At 42.3% G+C, this 14883-nt stretch overlaps 1 protein-coding gene and 2 long non-coding RNA genes across 3 annotated transcripts; all 3 read right to left on the minus strand.

Annotated features, from left to right (window-relative positions):
- Positions 1-5419: 5419 nt before the first annotated feature.
- Positions 5420-6072, minus strand: LOC117539686. Its single transcript, XR_004568061.1, has 2 exons — positions 5856-6072; positions 5420-5744 (listed from the first exon to the last, which is right to left on the minus strand). It is a non-coding gene; the product is annotated as an uncharacterized LOC117539686 (long non-coding RNA).
- A 9-nt stretch (positions 6073-6081) lies between these two features.
- Positions 6082-6921, minus strand: LOC117539691. The gene is made up of 3 exons (XR_004568062.1): positions 6843-6921; positions 6319-6483; positions 6082-6164 (listed from the first exon to the last, which is right to left on the minus strand). It is a non-coding gene; the product is annotated as an uncharacterized LOC117539691 (long non-coding RNA).
- A 4-nt stretch (positions 6922-6925) lies between these two features.
- On the minus strand, positions 6926-8569 carry LOC117539967. The gene is made up of 4 exons (XM_034206347.1): positions 8277-8569; positions 7790-7891; positions 7514-7640; positions 6926-7399 (listed from the first exon to the last, which is right to left on the minus strand). The coding sequence occupies exons 2-4, from the start codon at positions 7795-7797 to the stop codon at positions 6926-6928; spliced, it is 609 nt and encodes a 202-aa protein (XP_034062238.1). The 5' UTR covers positions 7798-7891; positions 8277-8569.
- Between the last annotated feature and the right edge of the window lie 6314 nt (positions 8570-14883).

Consider the following 14883-nt stretch of genomic DNA (forward strand, 5'->3'; position numbering starts at 1 on the left):
AAGGTTCATTTTCGTGTTGAATTCGTGTGTCAATTTTGCCCTTCGTAAGGCCATCGTGAGGGCATCTTGTTATCATCGGTGCCATCGGGCATTCGCCCCGATCAGAGTGAGGGTGAATGCACCGATGATAACACGAAGATGACACGATTTGACAAGATGCCCTCACGAGTGCCTTACGAAGTTGCTGCTCACGAAGTTGCTGCCGGAGCCTGAGAAACTCCACCGGCGGTCATACGATAGCTTAAGATGCCCTCACGAATGGCCCGATGTTGCTACGATCACAGCCGAATTTGAACATTTCCTTTATCGTGTGTCCATCGGGTGTCAATTTCGGGACAGTGTGACAGGGGCTTTACCGGTTACGGCCCGTCCACACAACGGACGATTGTTTTTCTCAAAGCAATGATAAACCTGTGAGTTGGATGTAGAAAAGTCAGAATCAATATAGAATTTGTTAATTTTAAAGTAAATTCAGATTGAACAAAGTAAAAAAAATTAGATTATAGTGTCCGTCCAAAAATAAACATTACTTATAGTGAAAACCAGCCTTGAATGATGGGATAGTAGACTAAAATCTTTAGGAATCCAAACTATAACATAAGTACCCTGTATCAAGATTGATTCAAAACAAGTAACATTTGACCTTTTTAGAGGGATTTAGCACAAAACCTTTTGGGGTCATTTGGGTGTATTTGCCGTTTCTTTGGAACCCATTGGTCAATTTTGGTGATTGACACATCTTTTTAACCGTTAGAGCCAATAGAATCGAAGGTGAAGTTCCACATACACACAAAAGTTACCATTGAGGAGTTAGAGTGACGCACACGCAGTGGAAAGCTATGTTACGCTCTGAAAACTGAAACCTAGGCATCAAACTAGTAAATATGAAGATGGATTATCAGTAATCATTTCAAAGTGACACAGACACATTGGATTAACCATTGGATTAACCTTCAGCAGCGTTTTTATCGTTTTGATGCCATAGAACACTTTTGATCAGAACAACAACAAAGGTAAGACTATTCGCGTGTTTGCTCCGTAAAGCCACGTTGTGTGATGTCTGGGTTTGTATCCCATGCCGCAAGTTCTGGTGGTTTGTCTTGTTTTTTTAAATGTGTTTTGTGAAATGTTTTGTTTTCTGAATTTTTATGTTTATTGTCAAATGTTGTTTTTTGTCAATGGGTTTTGTAAAATTCAAATCTCGTGAAATGTGAAGATTTTTAAGTCGTGTTTATTGAAATATTGCTTTTTTAAAGTGTTGTTGTGTGAGGCTATCACTTAAAACAGAACATTTTTCACTTTAAGTTATTTATTACATTATTTTCTTGCAAATGGTGAAGGTAATACATAAATAAATGGTAAACAATCATGTTTCACAGTTTCATGTAAATCCAACCTGGACTTTAAACAGTTGGTTCACATTTCACAGCCGAGCACTCTTTCCAAATCGGTATCATCTTCCATATTTGCATGTGCTTGGATGCTGAGAGTGGCAAATTGACTGAGAAAATAGCTATATTACCCCACAGTGGGAGAGGGAGTGTGTCATGTGTAGCAAACAAAGGAATACGGCAGCAATGGCCCTCACAGCGAGACACTGTCTACTGTGTGTGTGTGTGTGTGTGTGTGGGTGTGTGTGTGTGTGTGTGTGTGATGGAAAACAACAGCAGAGATAATGTCAGAGATGTCTGATGATGTGTGTACTCTGAAATAAGTCATGTGTGGCTGATGCCTGACTTTGATGCCAGACATTCACAAGCTTATTCAGCTGCTTGTCCCTATGCGTACAATAACAAAATTAAAATGTACTTTCATAACTTCTTAATACCTAAATCTCTTCTAAAATAGTCTAAAAGTATGTGAGTACATTTACTCAAGTGCTATACGCTACTATTTTGTGATACTCAAACTCTACCTCAGTATTATTTTTTATTACTCCACTACATTTCAAAGGTAAATGTTACGAACTCAGACACTTAGGATGTAGGACCCAATTGCACGACCTGGGAGACAGAGGTAAAGTATTTGTAAGATACTTTATTTTCCAATACAGCAGTGAACAACAAAAAGGGTAACTATCAATCTCTAGCCGAGATGACAACAATAGCGAACAAAAAAATGAAATCGCTCACATAGTGAGGAATGAAACTTTTCACGAGCACAAGAAACATCGACCTGACCATAGTATAAGACAATACGAACTGACAAAGAACACTGGGAGACAGGGGAATTTAAGCACAGGGTGACAAGACACAGGTGGGACCAATCAGTGGCGGGGCTGACACTGATGAGCACAGGAGACACAGGATGGATGACAGGTGCAAACAATCAAGAAGCCTGGAATGAGAGAAAGCAAACATAAACAACATGAACCTCTCTAGCATTTCTGTCGGTGCACAACAGTAAATGCGTAATTTTTATTCCACTACATGTATTTAGCGATCAAAGATACAGTATAATCTACTATTTTCACATTAAAACACTTGCATTTTTTTAAATGAGACAATGCAGTACTCCATTACTTAAACAGCTTCACATTGACAAACGACAACATTAAAATGGACTAACATGTATTTCTAACTGATTAAAAAACTAATAATTAGCTGAGAAAAGAGCTGAGTCCTTTAACTTTAATTCTTTAACACATAGGTGTGAGCAAGCTCTCTGATTGGTCAATAGGCGTGTTTGATTCCACGATCAAAGAACGGTCAAATAGAACGTGCAAACTGCTTGCAGTTTGCTTTTCGAACTGGAACAAGAAAGCAGCGGAGAAGTAACGGGCCAGAAACCCTCCTTTTTACGTTACGAAACAAACTTCCAAACATAATATGGAAACATTTAAGATTAACTTCAACCTCCGGGGGGGTCTTACTGTGGAGGACTGGATTGAGGAGTGCCTAGAAAAAAAAGCACCTAAACGACAACATGCAGAGCTACGTGAAGAGCAGGTAGACCAACTGGAAAAGTACCACAATAGCTTGGTTTCACGTGACGTCACACCGTTGCGTTCCTTTGGCGCGAAATTCCATTGGAGGTCAGGAAGTAATTTTCTACAGAGGATCTAGCTGCTGTTACCATTGTGAAAATGCCGGTGTGTTGTGTAGTTTACGGTTGTTCCAATCGATCCGGCCGAGAGAAAAACAAGAGGTTTTACCGAGTGCCGAAGGTTGTCGTCCATAAAGCTGAGCAATTTAAGAAGCTAACCGAAGAACGCCGGAAAAAATGGCTTTCAAATCTACATCTGCGGTCGGGAGGAGCAGAGTCGTCTAATGCACGGGTCTGCAGCGACCACTTCATCAGAGGTATTAGCTAACTTGGTTTTTGTGGCTTTGTTTAGGTATTAGTGGGTTGTGGTTAAATGCGTATTTACTTAGTAATACTGATCATGTTTAAGTTACCTGTAGTCTAATATGGACTTTGTTGGGACTTTTTAGGGTGCCCTAGTGCTTTGGGTGACGTTGAGCCGGTAGACTGGGCTCCCACTGTTAGCCTCGGTTACCACACAACAAGTAAGCCCAGATCAGAGGCATCTCTTCGACGAGAGCAGAGGATGGAGCTCAAGGAAGACCAACAAAGACAATCAGAATGTGCAGAGGCTTTGTTGGATCTCCTGCAGACAACCGAGAGCCCAGAACCGACGCAGCCCCCGTCTGACAGCCCACAACCAGAGGACACCAGTGGGATATTAAATGACCAACAAGGTAAATTAACCACCAGCATTATTATTAAATATTACAAATGTGATTGTCAGAAAATCAATGCAAACTTTGAATTAGGTTTAGAAAATAGAGCACTAATTTGAGAATCTGCAATAATTGGAACAGAGAACTTGCATGTCTGTAAAAAGGTTGTCAAAAAGATAACTTCACAAAAATTCACATTCATATTTGACTATTTTAAATAACTAATTATGCTTGCTACTGCTATATTGTATGCAGGATGCCAGACTGATTTAACGATGGAGGACATCGAGAGGATGGAGGATGTTCTGAGACAGAACACAACAGAGCTGGGAGATCTTCGGACAAAGGCACTGGACACAAAGTTCAACCAGGAGTCCTTTGAGAACAACGAAGAGAAAACAAAGTTTTACACCGGGCTCCCCAACTTCTTAGTTTTACTTCAGGTTTTTCAACTGTGCGAGCCCTACATCACCTGTGGCCCTATGTCTGTGCTCTCCAAATTTGAACAGTTCATTTTAGTTTTGCTGAGGCTGAGACTAAATCTCCCTCTGAAAGATTTGGCTTTCAGGTTCAACATCTCTCTCTCTCCACTGCTTCTAGAATTTGGCATAAGTTAATTGACATACTTCACGAGAGTACAGAATTTATAATTGAGTGGCCAGAGCGACATGTACTTCAAGCTACAATGCCAATGGGATTCAGACAGGCATTTGGATGTAGAGTTGCTGTGATTGTTGACTGTTTTGAAGTTTTTATTGAGAGGCCCTCTAATTTACTAGCTAGAGCACAAACATGGTCCAACTACAAGCATCACCATACTGTTAAATTTCTGATTGGTGTTGCTCCCCAAGGCTATGTTACCTAGATATCTTGTGCCTGGGGAGGAAGAGTTAGTGATAAACAGATCACAATACAGAGTGGGCTCCTAAAAAACCTGTTACCTGGAGATATTGTCCTAGCAGACCGTGGGTTCGATATTGCCGATAGTGTGGGATTTTACTGTGCTTCACTAAAGATGCCTGCATTCACCAGGGGGAAAAGTCAGCTGTCAGCATACGAGGTGGAAGAGACAAGAAAAATAGCTAATGTGCGTATTCATGTTGAAAGAGTCATAGGATTAGTCAGAAGAAAATATCAGATTCTGCAAAGCAGGGCTGTGCCCATAGAGCACATGCTAACAAAACCAGGTGAGGCACTAGCATTAATTGACAAGATTGGGGTTATTCGCTGTGCCTTGTCTAATCTGTCAGTGTCTGTCGTCCCATTGGAGTAAAGTCATGGAGCTGTAGTCTTGTAAATAAGAAACCATGTATTATTCAGTATCATTTAATCTTTTCAGTAAACATCTTTTTGTGTTGAAAATTGTGTAGCCCTACTCAATATACAACTTTCATCTACATTCAGGCTTAATTCATTCAACAATATTCTAGAGATGACAATTGGTCTGGTGACGCTCCCATGTATGGCCATTGAGGGTTATTGTAAATGTCAATAAGAAACCATGTATTATTCAGTCTTAGTATCATTTAATCTTTGCAGTAAACATCTTGTTTACAATAGCAATATATCACACAGCCCTACTTCCTCTAGTGAGTGTGGTCAGTGAATATGAAGGTGCTGTAATGCAGGTTAAAGAGCTGCCACTGTGCAAATGTTATGTTCCCTTGTAAATATAGGGGTACAAAGGGAAGTAGCGACACACAACATAACCGGCCGAGAGAAAAAGGAGAGGAAACTGATCTCTGACGCCATAAAGTGGTCTTTTAATTAACACAACGAAAAAGGGCTCACCAGCCAACTTGTCAAACAAAGCTTAAGATAAGGGGAGAGCGACTGCAACCTTCCTCATGTCCTATATGGAGGCGCTGATTGGAGATTGGGAGCACCTGGGGAGATCAGAGGGAGAGAGAAAAAGACACCCACACACACCCAAACACCAGCACCCACTACGGCACGTAATAATAATGCAACAAGGAGAGAACCACAACTTCCGGGACCAGGACAGACCACAGGTGCTGGTAATCACGCCTTCTCTCCCTCCTGATCATCTTGCAACTGAAACTGAAAAATGGAACAGCAGACAGGGAGAGGAGGCTTTTAGTCACCTGATAGTTATGCACTAACATGTTCTTGTGGAAAAAAATGAGCACACCAACTCTTTATGACTTTTACCTTTCCCCTTGTAAGTTGCTGTCCCAACACTTCAGGGAGAACACATAGTCTGAAGAAACGCTCAACTCTGGGAATGATGTTGTCCCACAGGTCCACATCACGCACAATTCTCTCTACAAAGAGGTCATTTTTAGTCCAGACAACAAAGTCGCAGTAGTCAACATCAACGAGGTGGAGCTGAGCCTGTATTTGATGGTAGTAGGCATGTCTCCTGTCCAGCTTCAGAGTGCCCCCATCGTTGACGAGACAGAAGCCCTGTTCTCCAGCACACAGGCGAAGATTGGCCTCCTCTTGTTTGCTGTGTGGGCACTAAAAGTTCAATGAAAAGAAAAGTAATATATTGTACTGTAAATAAGTGTCTGCAGCTCAAAATGTATTGGGAGAGGATCCCCAGACTCAGGATCACGTCACAATCCTATACTTACCCGCTTTACTGTAGCACAATACTGAACAAATAACTTACCTTTATCTCACAGATACCAGTTCCATGGCAGGTGCACGTGACACCTCCGTCTGGCGACGCTCCCATGTATGGCCATTGAGGGTTCAGCCAAAGCCCGCTGTCTTTACAGCTGAAACCCTGGTGGTGCAGACTTTGTACTCCTTCATACTGCTTTCGGGCAGTTGCCTCGTATTTGCATCCATACCTGACACACACACACACACACACACACACACACACACACACACACACACACACACACACACACACACACACACACACACACACACACACACACACACACACACACACACACACACACACACACACAGTATTTTTATGCATTGAATATTTTGTGAATCATGTTTTGTAATGATAATGAATTTAGTTATAAGTTACTTGTACTGTAACTTACTGACATAATCAGCGTATACCACGGGTAGAATTGTAAGTTACTTTTCACAACAAGTCGGTATCCCTCCGTGTCTGAGAAAAACTGTATACAGTTTGCTTTTCTGATTGGCTCCCTAATCCCTAATAAATACCTTGTTGCAGCTGTAGAGAACTTGTATGCCTCTGGGTAGCATATGGACTTGATCAAGGACTTTGATGGCTGTGCAAGACTAGTCTATAGAACCTGCTTCAGTCTTGAGGCTGTGATCCTTCCTGCTCTTTGGCTAAACCATATTGCTGATAAGCTCTGGTTTCTGGTCTCCTCCTCTACTGCCTGGACCTGTGGCTGTGTCAGCTCTTCCTGTCTGAAGTCCTGGCATGCATTCTGCAACTCTGTTGGGGATAGCTGTAGCATCTCTGGTGTCCTATACTGAGGTAGTGGTTTAGGTAGCTTGCTCACAGATTTAGGGACACATTCTCTGTAATATGGTTCCCTGGACATCAGTGCAGCACTTCTTGGGGAATTTCTGCTCAAAGTCTTGAAAAACTGCATATACCTCTCTGATCCTCGCTCCAATTTTGAACCCTGGACTGTGGGACGCTGAAATGTGTGCTTCTCACCTGTCCTTCCAGCAATGGCATCATCCAGTTTTTGCTTTTTGGATTTTGCGGATGAAAAGTCTATCATCGCAACTGGAGCAGCAGGAATCTGCACATGTGAGAGACAGACCAACATGTATGTGAACATACATGTAGGTGCAGTGTAACTATGAGACAGGCAAGGACGGCATGAACAGCTGACTGACCACTGGGGTCTGAATACCTTTTTGACATGTGATGGCATTAGCCACTTGCACTTCTCAGTGGTGCAGGATGCAGTCTCTCTCATCTTCACACCTGCTTCGATTGCAAACAGAACTGCTCCAACATGTGAGCAGGATTCTGACAAACTGTATAGACAGAGACATACTAGAATAACTAGATTGATCGTAAAAGCTAGTAATGGTATAACATGAATATTATAGCAGGCATTATTTTGTCTGAGCTTAAGTGTTGTGTCAAATATGCTTTGGGTTGGGATATTTATTTTATGACTTACCCAGCCATACAGTTACAGTGTGCTGTAACAACCTCTCCATCTTCTTTAGCTACAATCCACGTTTTTAAATGGTGTTTCTCCAGACCTCTGGGAATGGTTGACCTACACAATTGAAGCTCCAGTTCACAACTTGCGAGTTGGTAACATACATTTAACAACATCACAAGCAACACATAACCAGATGGTCTTGGTAAAGAGGTTGTTTTTAATATTAACCTCAACATAGAGTGATATAAACAACGTGCAGGCTGTTCAAAGGCTCTGAGCTGTCTATACACACAAAACACAATATATCCTAAGCTAAACACATAACAAACATACACATATATATACACACACACAACACACTCACAGGCCAGTTAATGCTGAAGGCAAGGCGACAGCCGTAACACTGCCTTACATGAGTCCATGTAGCTAAAGTTAGCTAGCTAGATGTCTCCTAATAATGCTACTTAGAGGTAAGAAGGTATAGGTAGTTAACACTCACCCGGGCAAAAACAAGGCGACATTTGTTTAATGCCTCTTTGGTGCCGAGGTCATTCACCCATCCACACACGAAGTAGTTGAAAGCTTCCAGGCTTTTATACGCTTTCATCTGGCTAGCCGTGTAGTAGGAGGTATGAAGGACGAGGTAGCTGGTGATATCCATCGCCTGGACAGCGGGCAAATCGGATAAATCACAAGAAAAGTCGTTTTTTTTCAGCTGATACGGATCGTATCCGATGTGTGCTGTGATTTTTTCACGATATCTGCGGCGTGCAGGTTAATTTAATTGTTTGACATAGTCGGTGTCCTCCATGATTCCTGCGTTGATGAATGATTGCGTTTTCACTTCCTGACCTCCACTTGAATTTCGCGCGTCATAGAAGTCACGTGACTGAAACCAAGCTATTCAAAAGCTAACTGCAAACTGGAACAAGAAAGCAGCGGAGAAGTAGTGGTTTCCATAGCGACACACAGCCGTTACATTGTTACATTGTCTCTCGTTGGAAAATCGTTAGCTACAAAATGTCAGATTTTATAGTTATCATCTGGACAACAGAAAAATGTGGAGCAACGCGCTTTTTGCCGGTCCGGGACACGCCAAACGGCCACTGGAGGAAAGCTCTTCCGTGAACACCACAGCACCAACTGCAAAAAAGTCTGGCATGGAGTTCATGAGTTGTTTCAAAAATTGCACATTTAATGGCAGCATGAACATCCACCTTCATTCTGAAGCCAAAATGTTAAATATGTAAATAAATAAATAAATAGCCTAATTCAAGAATTGTTGTCAATAAATTGTTTTCAATAAATTGGTTAATAATATATTATTTACTATAATTATATCAATAACTGTAAGCGGGGAAGCAGGAGTGTTCGATTGATCGGCTCTCGTTACCAAGGGAACTACTTTATAGGAACTACTTTCTGACGGAGATTAACTCAAGCAGAAAGTGAAGGTTTGGGAGCAAATTAGCCCACATTATGAAATTATGTTACGATATTGTTGATTACAATGATAGTTTGTGTTATAGAATCGCAATCATACACTTGAGGCCGTTCTTTAACGTCATTATTGGTACTCCAGTACAGGCGTGTACGGACCTCGGCGCAAGCGCCTCGGTCCTGCCGCAGTACTATGGTACCAATAATGACGTTAAAGAACGGCCTCTCGTGTATGATTGCTTAAATATAGTACATTTTGTACACTAACATATTCAATTCACGACTTTTACTTGTAATAAAGTATTTGAGGACCAAATCATTTCTACTTTTAATTATCTGAGAACTTCTTTCAGCTCTGACTTCAATCTCCATAGAGGCTTCTCAATACTCAAATTTCCCCTCCTCGACTCCTCGGTCCTCCGGTAGTGACCCGGAAATGAATTTCAGCGCGCCATTTTGAAGGACATCTCATTTCTCTAAATGCACACCGAGGATCGAGCGTCGAGGAGGCTCTCTGGAGGAGCTATAACCGAGGATACACTGATGGTTCCTCCACAGCTCCTCCGCGGATGCATTTCCGGGAACGGTGGAGGCGTGACGCACGGCCGGACTTATCTCAGCCAATGACAGCTCTGCATGCATCCCCTGGATATTATTTTAGAAACTGCTTTCATCGCGTCGCGATGTTTCCAGAGAGAACAGCTGTGAGGTCCATGCAGAAAGCAGAGCAGTGTGTATAATATATATCACTCAGTATAACAGGCCTACTCTCTTTATTTGCTTTAGTTTAGTAGATATCTACAAACAAAGAGTCGATATTTTTCTAAGACCATTGCTTCACATAATAAAATACACAACGGCTTATGCTTTAGGAGCTGTAGGTGTGTGTGGTACAGTGTGTAGGTGTGTGTTGTACAGTGCGTAAATGCGGCGGACAGACGGGTCTCAGTTGGTTTGGTGTCCTCTGCTTACTTTTAATAGGCCTACTTGTAAATACAACTTTTGGCCCGTAATTTCAATTCCCCATTTCAGCGACCAGAGAGAGGGGGGGATATATCCAGTCTCTGATTGTGTTACGTTATTATGAGAGTGCTCTCATACTTTAAATTGTATATATTTATATAAATATATTTGTGTGTGTGTGTCCGCATATGTAGCCTGTTATTGTCTCATTATACCGCACTCTCAATGAATTCAAAGTAAATATGTGGGGGAACAATGTTCAGCTGATCTAACAGAGATTATAAAATACAGCGCTATGACAAAACACTCGACAGCTGATGCAGCTGTTGCCACGTAATAATGATTGGACGTCTCTTTAAAATGACCGCTCAGAGGAGAGGAGTTCTCATTTCTTTAAACGTCTGCTGCTTCCCCTCCTCGGTCCTCCGCTCGCATCTCCTGTGGGCGGGTCTAAGTCTCGAGGAGGGGAACCGAGGAGAGGAGTCGAGGAGGGGAAATTGAAGTATTGAGAAGCCTCTTATGTTCCCCTACCTGCCGTCTCTTTATTTCTCCATTCACTCTACCTCTACAGGCCACGCCCACCTCATTAAGCCGACTCCCCTCACCTGTGTACTCTAGGGATGTTAAGATTCACCGATTTGCGTCGGTGCACCGGCATAAACGTTGAAGATGCGAGTGCACCGGTTGAAAGAGTGCACATCGGCTACAGTTTGGGTTGAACTCGCGATGCATCGATTGTAGCGTCTTTGCATCGGTACAAAACCGATTCATTCATATAATATCCTCTCATCCTGTCAGCACTCTGCAGAGACGATCTTTGATCTTTGCTTCGCACTACGGAGGCCGAGAGTCTCTAGCCTCATCCCAATACCCCTCCTCGACTCCTCCTTTCCCTCACTCGCTTCCCTTCCTTGCGTCTTAGCTCCGCCTCCGTAAGATGCGAGCGAGAGACACGAGGAGGTGACGCGAGGACAGAGGAGTCCTCAGGTATTAATTGGGATGGCCTCGTTCACTCAAACGTCACTCTTAAATGACGTCTGTTAATGATGACATGTGCACAGCTGTATCCCCTCTCATCGGGCTTAACTGAATAACCCCTTAGAACCGGCCCATTTGTTGTTAAATTACATTACATTACATTACATTGCATTTAGCTGACGCTTTTATCCAAAGCGACTTACAATAAGTACATTCGACCAGGAAGACACAACCTTGAAGAAAACAGAATCATATAAGTACATCAGGTTTCATAGAGCCAAACATTTCAAGTGCTACTCAACTGGCTTTAGGTAAGCCAGTCCTTTATTAGTATAAAAGTGCTTCGTTAATAGTTCTAACGCTCGAAGTGGAGTCGAAAGAGATGAGTTTTCAGTTTGCGACGGAAGATGTGCAAGCTATCTGCCGTCCTGATGTCAATGGGGAGCTCATTCCACCATCTTGGAGCCAGGACAGCAAACCCACGTGTTTTCGCCGATGGGAACTTGGGTCCCCCTCGCAGCGAGGGCGCAACGAGTCGTTTGGCTGATAAATATTTAAATGAATGAATCTTTCTCTTGTTAGTCAAGGAATTCAATGTATGATGGTTGGCCCTGCTTTTCTGTTCCGTTTTGGTGTAAAATGTAGCCTACATTTAAATAAAAATATAATTATAGTAATGTGAAAGCCTTTTTGAAATGAATTGCACATAATAATTCCCACGGAGCTGTGAGCACTTATAGCACTTGTGACGCTTTTCCACTCATCTTCCAGTTGTCGGTTTTCCTCTGTTGAAATCGACCAGCTGTGAAGGTGGGGGCGGGGCTTTTATACGCGAGTAGTGAAAACACTTCCGCGTAGTCTGCTCGCGTGTATCCTCCCTTTCGTCTCCTCCCGCATCCCTCCTCCCTCACCCCTCCTCGACTCCTCCGTGTGCATTTCAGCTATTGGGACGTCCTTCAACATGGCGTGTCTTGATCGATTTCCGGGTCAAGTCCCGGAGGAGGGGAAGAGAGGAGTCGAGGAGGGGTATTGGGATGAGGCTTCAGTCACACATGGAAGTCGAGGAGAAAGAGAAACACAGCGCACCGAAAAATACCTATAAATCAAACGTTTGGCAACACTTCGGATTTTTCAAGAAAGATGGACAACTTGAAAAATCGCTCGCAAATTGTAAACGATGCAGTGCCGCTTTAAAGTACACAAGTAGTACGAGGAATTTAGCGACGCACATAAAGAGGCGACATGGGGTCTGCGGCTGAAAAGAGAAACCTGAGAGTTAGACATATGAGTTCAATCACTCAGTGAGGTGTTCTATCAGAGAGAGTGGTGTTTAGTTTACAGCAGCCTGTGACTGCCAATAATAGTTTAAATGTATTCCTTACTGTAAGCAGTTATGAAATACATGTTTGTGAAAGGTTATTTGTATTCTTTATTGTTCATATAGAAACCACTGCTTTCTGCTCACTGGTGAGTTAGCCTATCAATGAGTGTTCAGCACATCAGGCAGCTGTATGGGCATTGCACTATGGTAGTTGTTATTTGCACATTGTTAATCATAGGCAATGCATCCTTAAATTGTTAACTGTGAGGTGTTATACAATTGAACTGTACTCTGGAGAGTTTTTTAAGGTAAAAAAGAAGCAGCATGATGGGATGTGCAGTACTAGTAGAGAGAACCAAATATGTAAAGCACTTTTTTGTTTATGATTTGCTGTATATGAGGAATATAACAAAAATCCTCTGTCGTACCATATTGAAGTAGCCTATCATTATTTTGCATCGTGTTGAATCGCATCGTATCGCCCTGAATCGCATAATATTGAATCAAATCGTATCGAACTGTATCGCAACAGGGGTAAATCGTATCGTATCGCATCGCCTGGTGCTTCAAATGTATCGTTAATGTATCGTATAGTTGGCAACGTATCGAGATGCGCATCGCATCGGCCTCAGTGATGGAGCTGCACATCCCTAGTGCCTACGTCAACCACCTCCCCCCCTGGCAGCATGTCCTTTACCCCCGCACCATCTCCCCCGTCTCCATCACCGTGCCTACGTCAACCACCTCCCCTCCCTTCAAGAAAGCATCTGCAGTCTCCGAAGCCTGATAAGGATGTGTGTGTACAAAACGCAACAAACTCTTACTGATACGTGCTGGGTCTAGGCTCAAGGGCGTATGGCACTCTCAACTCTTTCCAGGACATGCCGGGGCCCTGCCTGCCTGTAGCTTTGCCGATATCTGTGTTGATAGGTAATAGATTAAGAGCGGTGAATCAGCTTAGAAACAGGAAGTGCTCAGACGTTTGTGTGAGTTTATCAAATTTAGCAGTGATTCCATGTCAGCCACAGCTTGTTACAAAAAACATGACTGATAGTGTGTTTAACAAACTTAAAGGGATAGTGGAAATGGAACCTCAAATAGTTTCGTTTTAACTTATATACAAGCATAATTACGTACCAAAACAATCACACCTGATTAAAAAAATATAATAATTGCCTTACGCATGTTAGAAGCACTTTATTGCGTCTATGCAGAATGAACGTGGAAGGGCAAATATACCAGACAAAGAAGAAGGATTGTACGAGGTATCCAGTGATGATAGCGAGTCAGAAACATCCTCTCGGCTTTCCTACGAAAATGTCGTTTTAGGAACTGAATCTGAATCCGGTTCAGTAAGCGACGATGGTGACAATATTGAGCCAGACGATGGACCATTACGTCCTTATTTGTTCGAGCCCGAGGTGATGGTTCACGGCATGGGCAATGGCGAGGATGACCAGGACCAGGCGCCAGATGATGCACCCCTACGCACAAATAATCTTGACTGGTAGGTCCCTAAGCATAGCTCACGCATCTTAAGATCACCTGTAGCCTTTACAAATATTAATCATTGTTAACCAGTTAAGGCCGAAGGTCCCCCCAGTGGACCCCTCCCACAGTTGTTTTACTCTCACATGTCTCAGGGCTTCTTAACATTTATGAAACTATTAATGTTTCATACCCTTTTAAAGGTAAGAAACTCCGCTAACTGACAATAAGAACAATTGTTAGCTAGAAAAAACACAAGAGTAATACCAAGCCTTTGAATTAGCATTGAGCGAAACAATGCTAACTAATGCTAACGCTTTTTTACACACAACACACGGTAGAAATGCCCTTATTACTATCTTAACTGCACAAACAAGATATACGATTTAAAGCTGAGACTCCACAGATTCCACACATGTAATGTCATCACTGTAAGACCTCGAATTCCTATAGCTATCAGCCAGAAAAGAGAAAGTAAACAACATCCGGTTCCAAAAATATTACAATAATTACGTCTTACCTTTTTTGATTTGTGATCAAAAGTTGTGTTCAACGGAATAAAAACGCATCTCAAGGTTAATCCAATGTCGTTGTGTCACGTAGATTTTTTTACTGATAATCAATCATCATATTTATGGCAATATACTCGGCTATTCACATGCAAATGCTATTGAATGTCCGCCATTGTTTGTGCCCGTCTTCCTATGCTCTCGTCATCACCCGAAGATTCCCGACGATTCCCGAAGTATTTCGTTTCATTGAGAGGGCGCAGTAAAATTGAAAATAAAATGAAACTAGGCGCATGAAATTAAAAAAAATTGTTTATTATGCTTATTTTTAATAAAAATACACAAGTTAAACCCAAAATTCGCGGATTTCCACTATCCCTTTAAACTAGCTTTATTAAATGTCAGGT

This window comes from Gymnodraco acuticeps, unplaced genomic scaffold, assembly GCF_902827175.1.
Source record: "Gymnodraco acuticeps unplaced genomic scaffold, fGymAcu1.1, whole genome shotgun sequence".
Classification (NCBI taxonomy): Eukaryota; Metazoa; Chordata; class Actinopteri; order Perciformes; family Bathydraconidae; genus Gymnodraco; species Gymnodraco acuticeps.

Excerpts from the sequence above, each read along its gene's own strand:
- LOC117539967 (XM_034206347.1), bottom strand. Across the intron at positions 7,400-7,513 it reads TGCCATCACATGTCAAAAAG|ATTCCTGCTGCTCCAGTTGC; the intron begins GTATTCAGACCC and ends TCACATGTGCAG.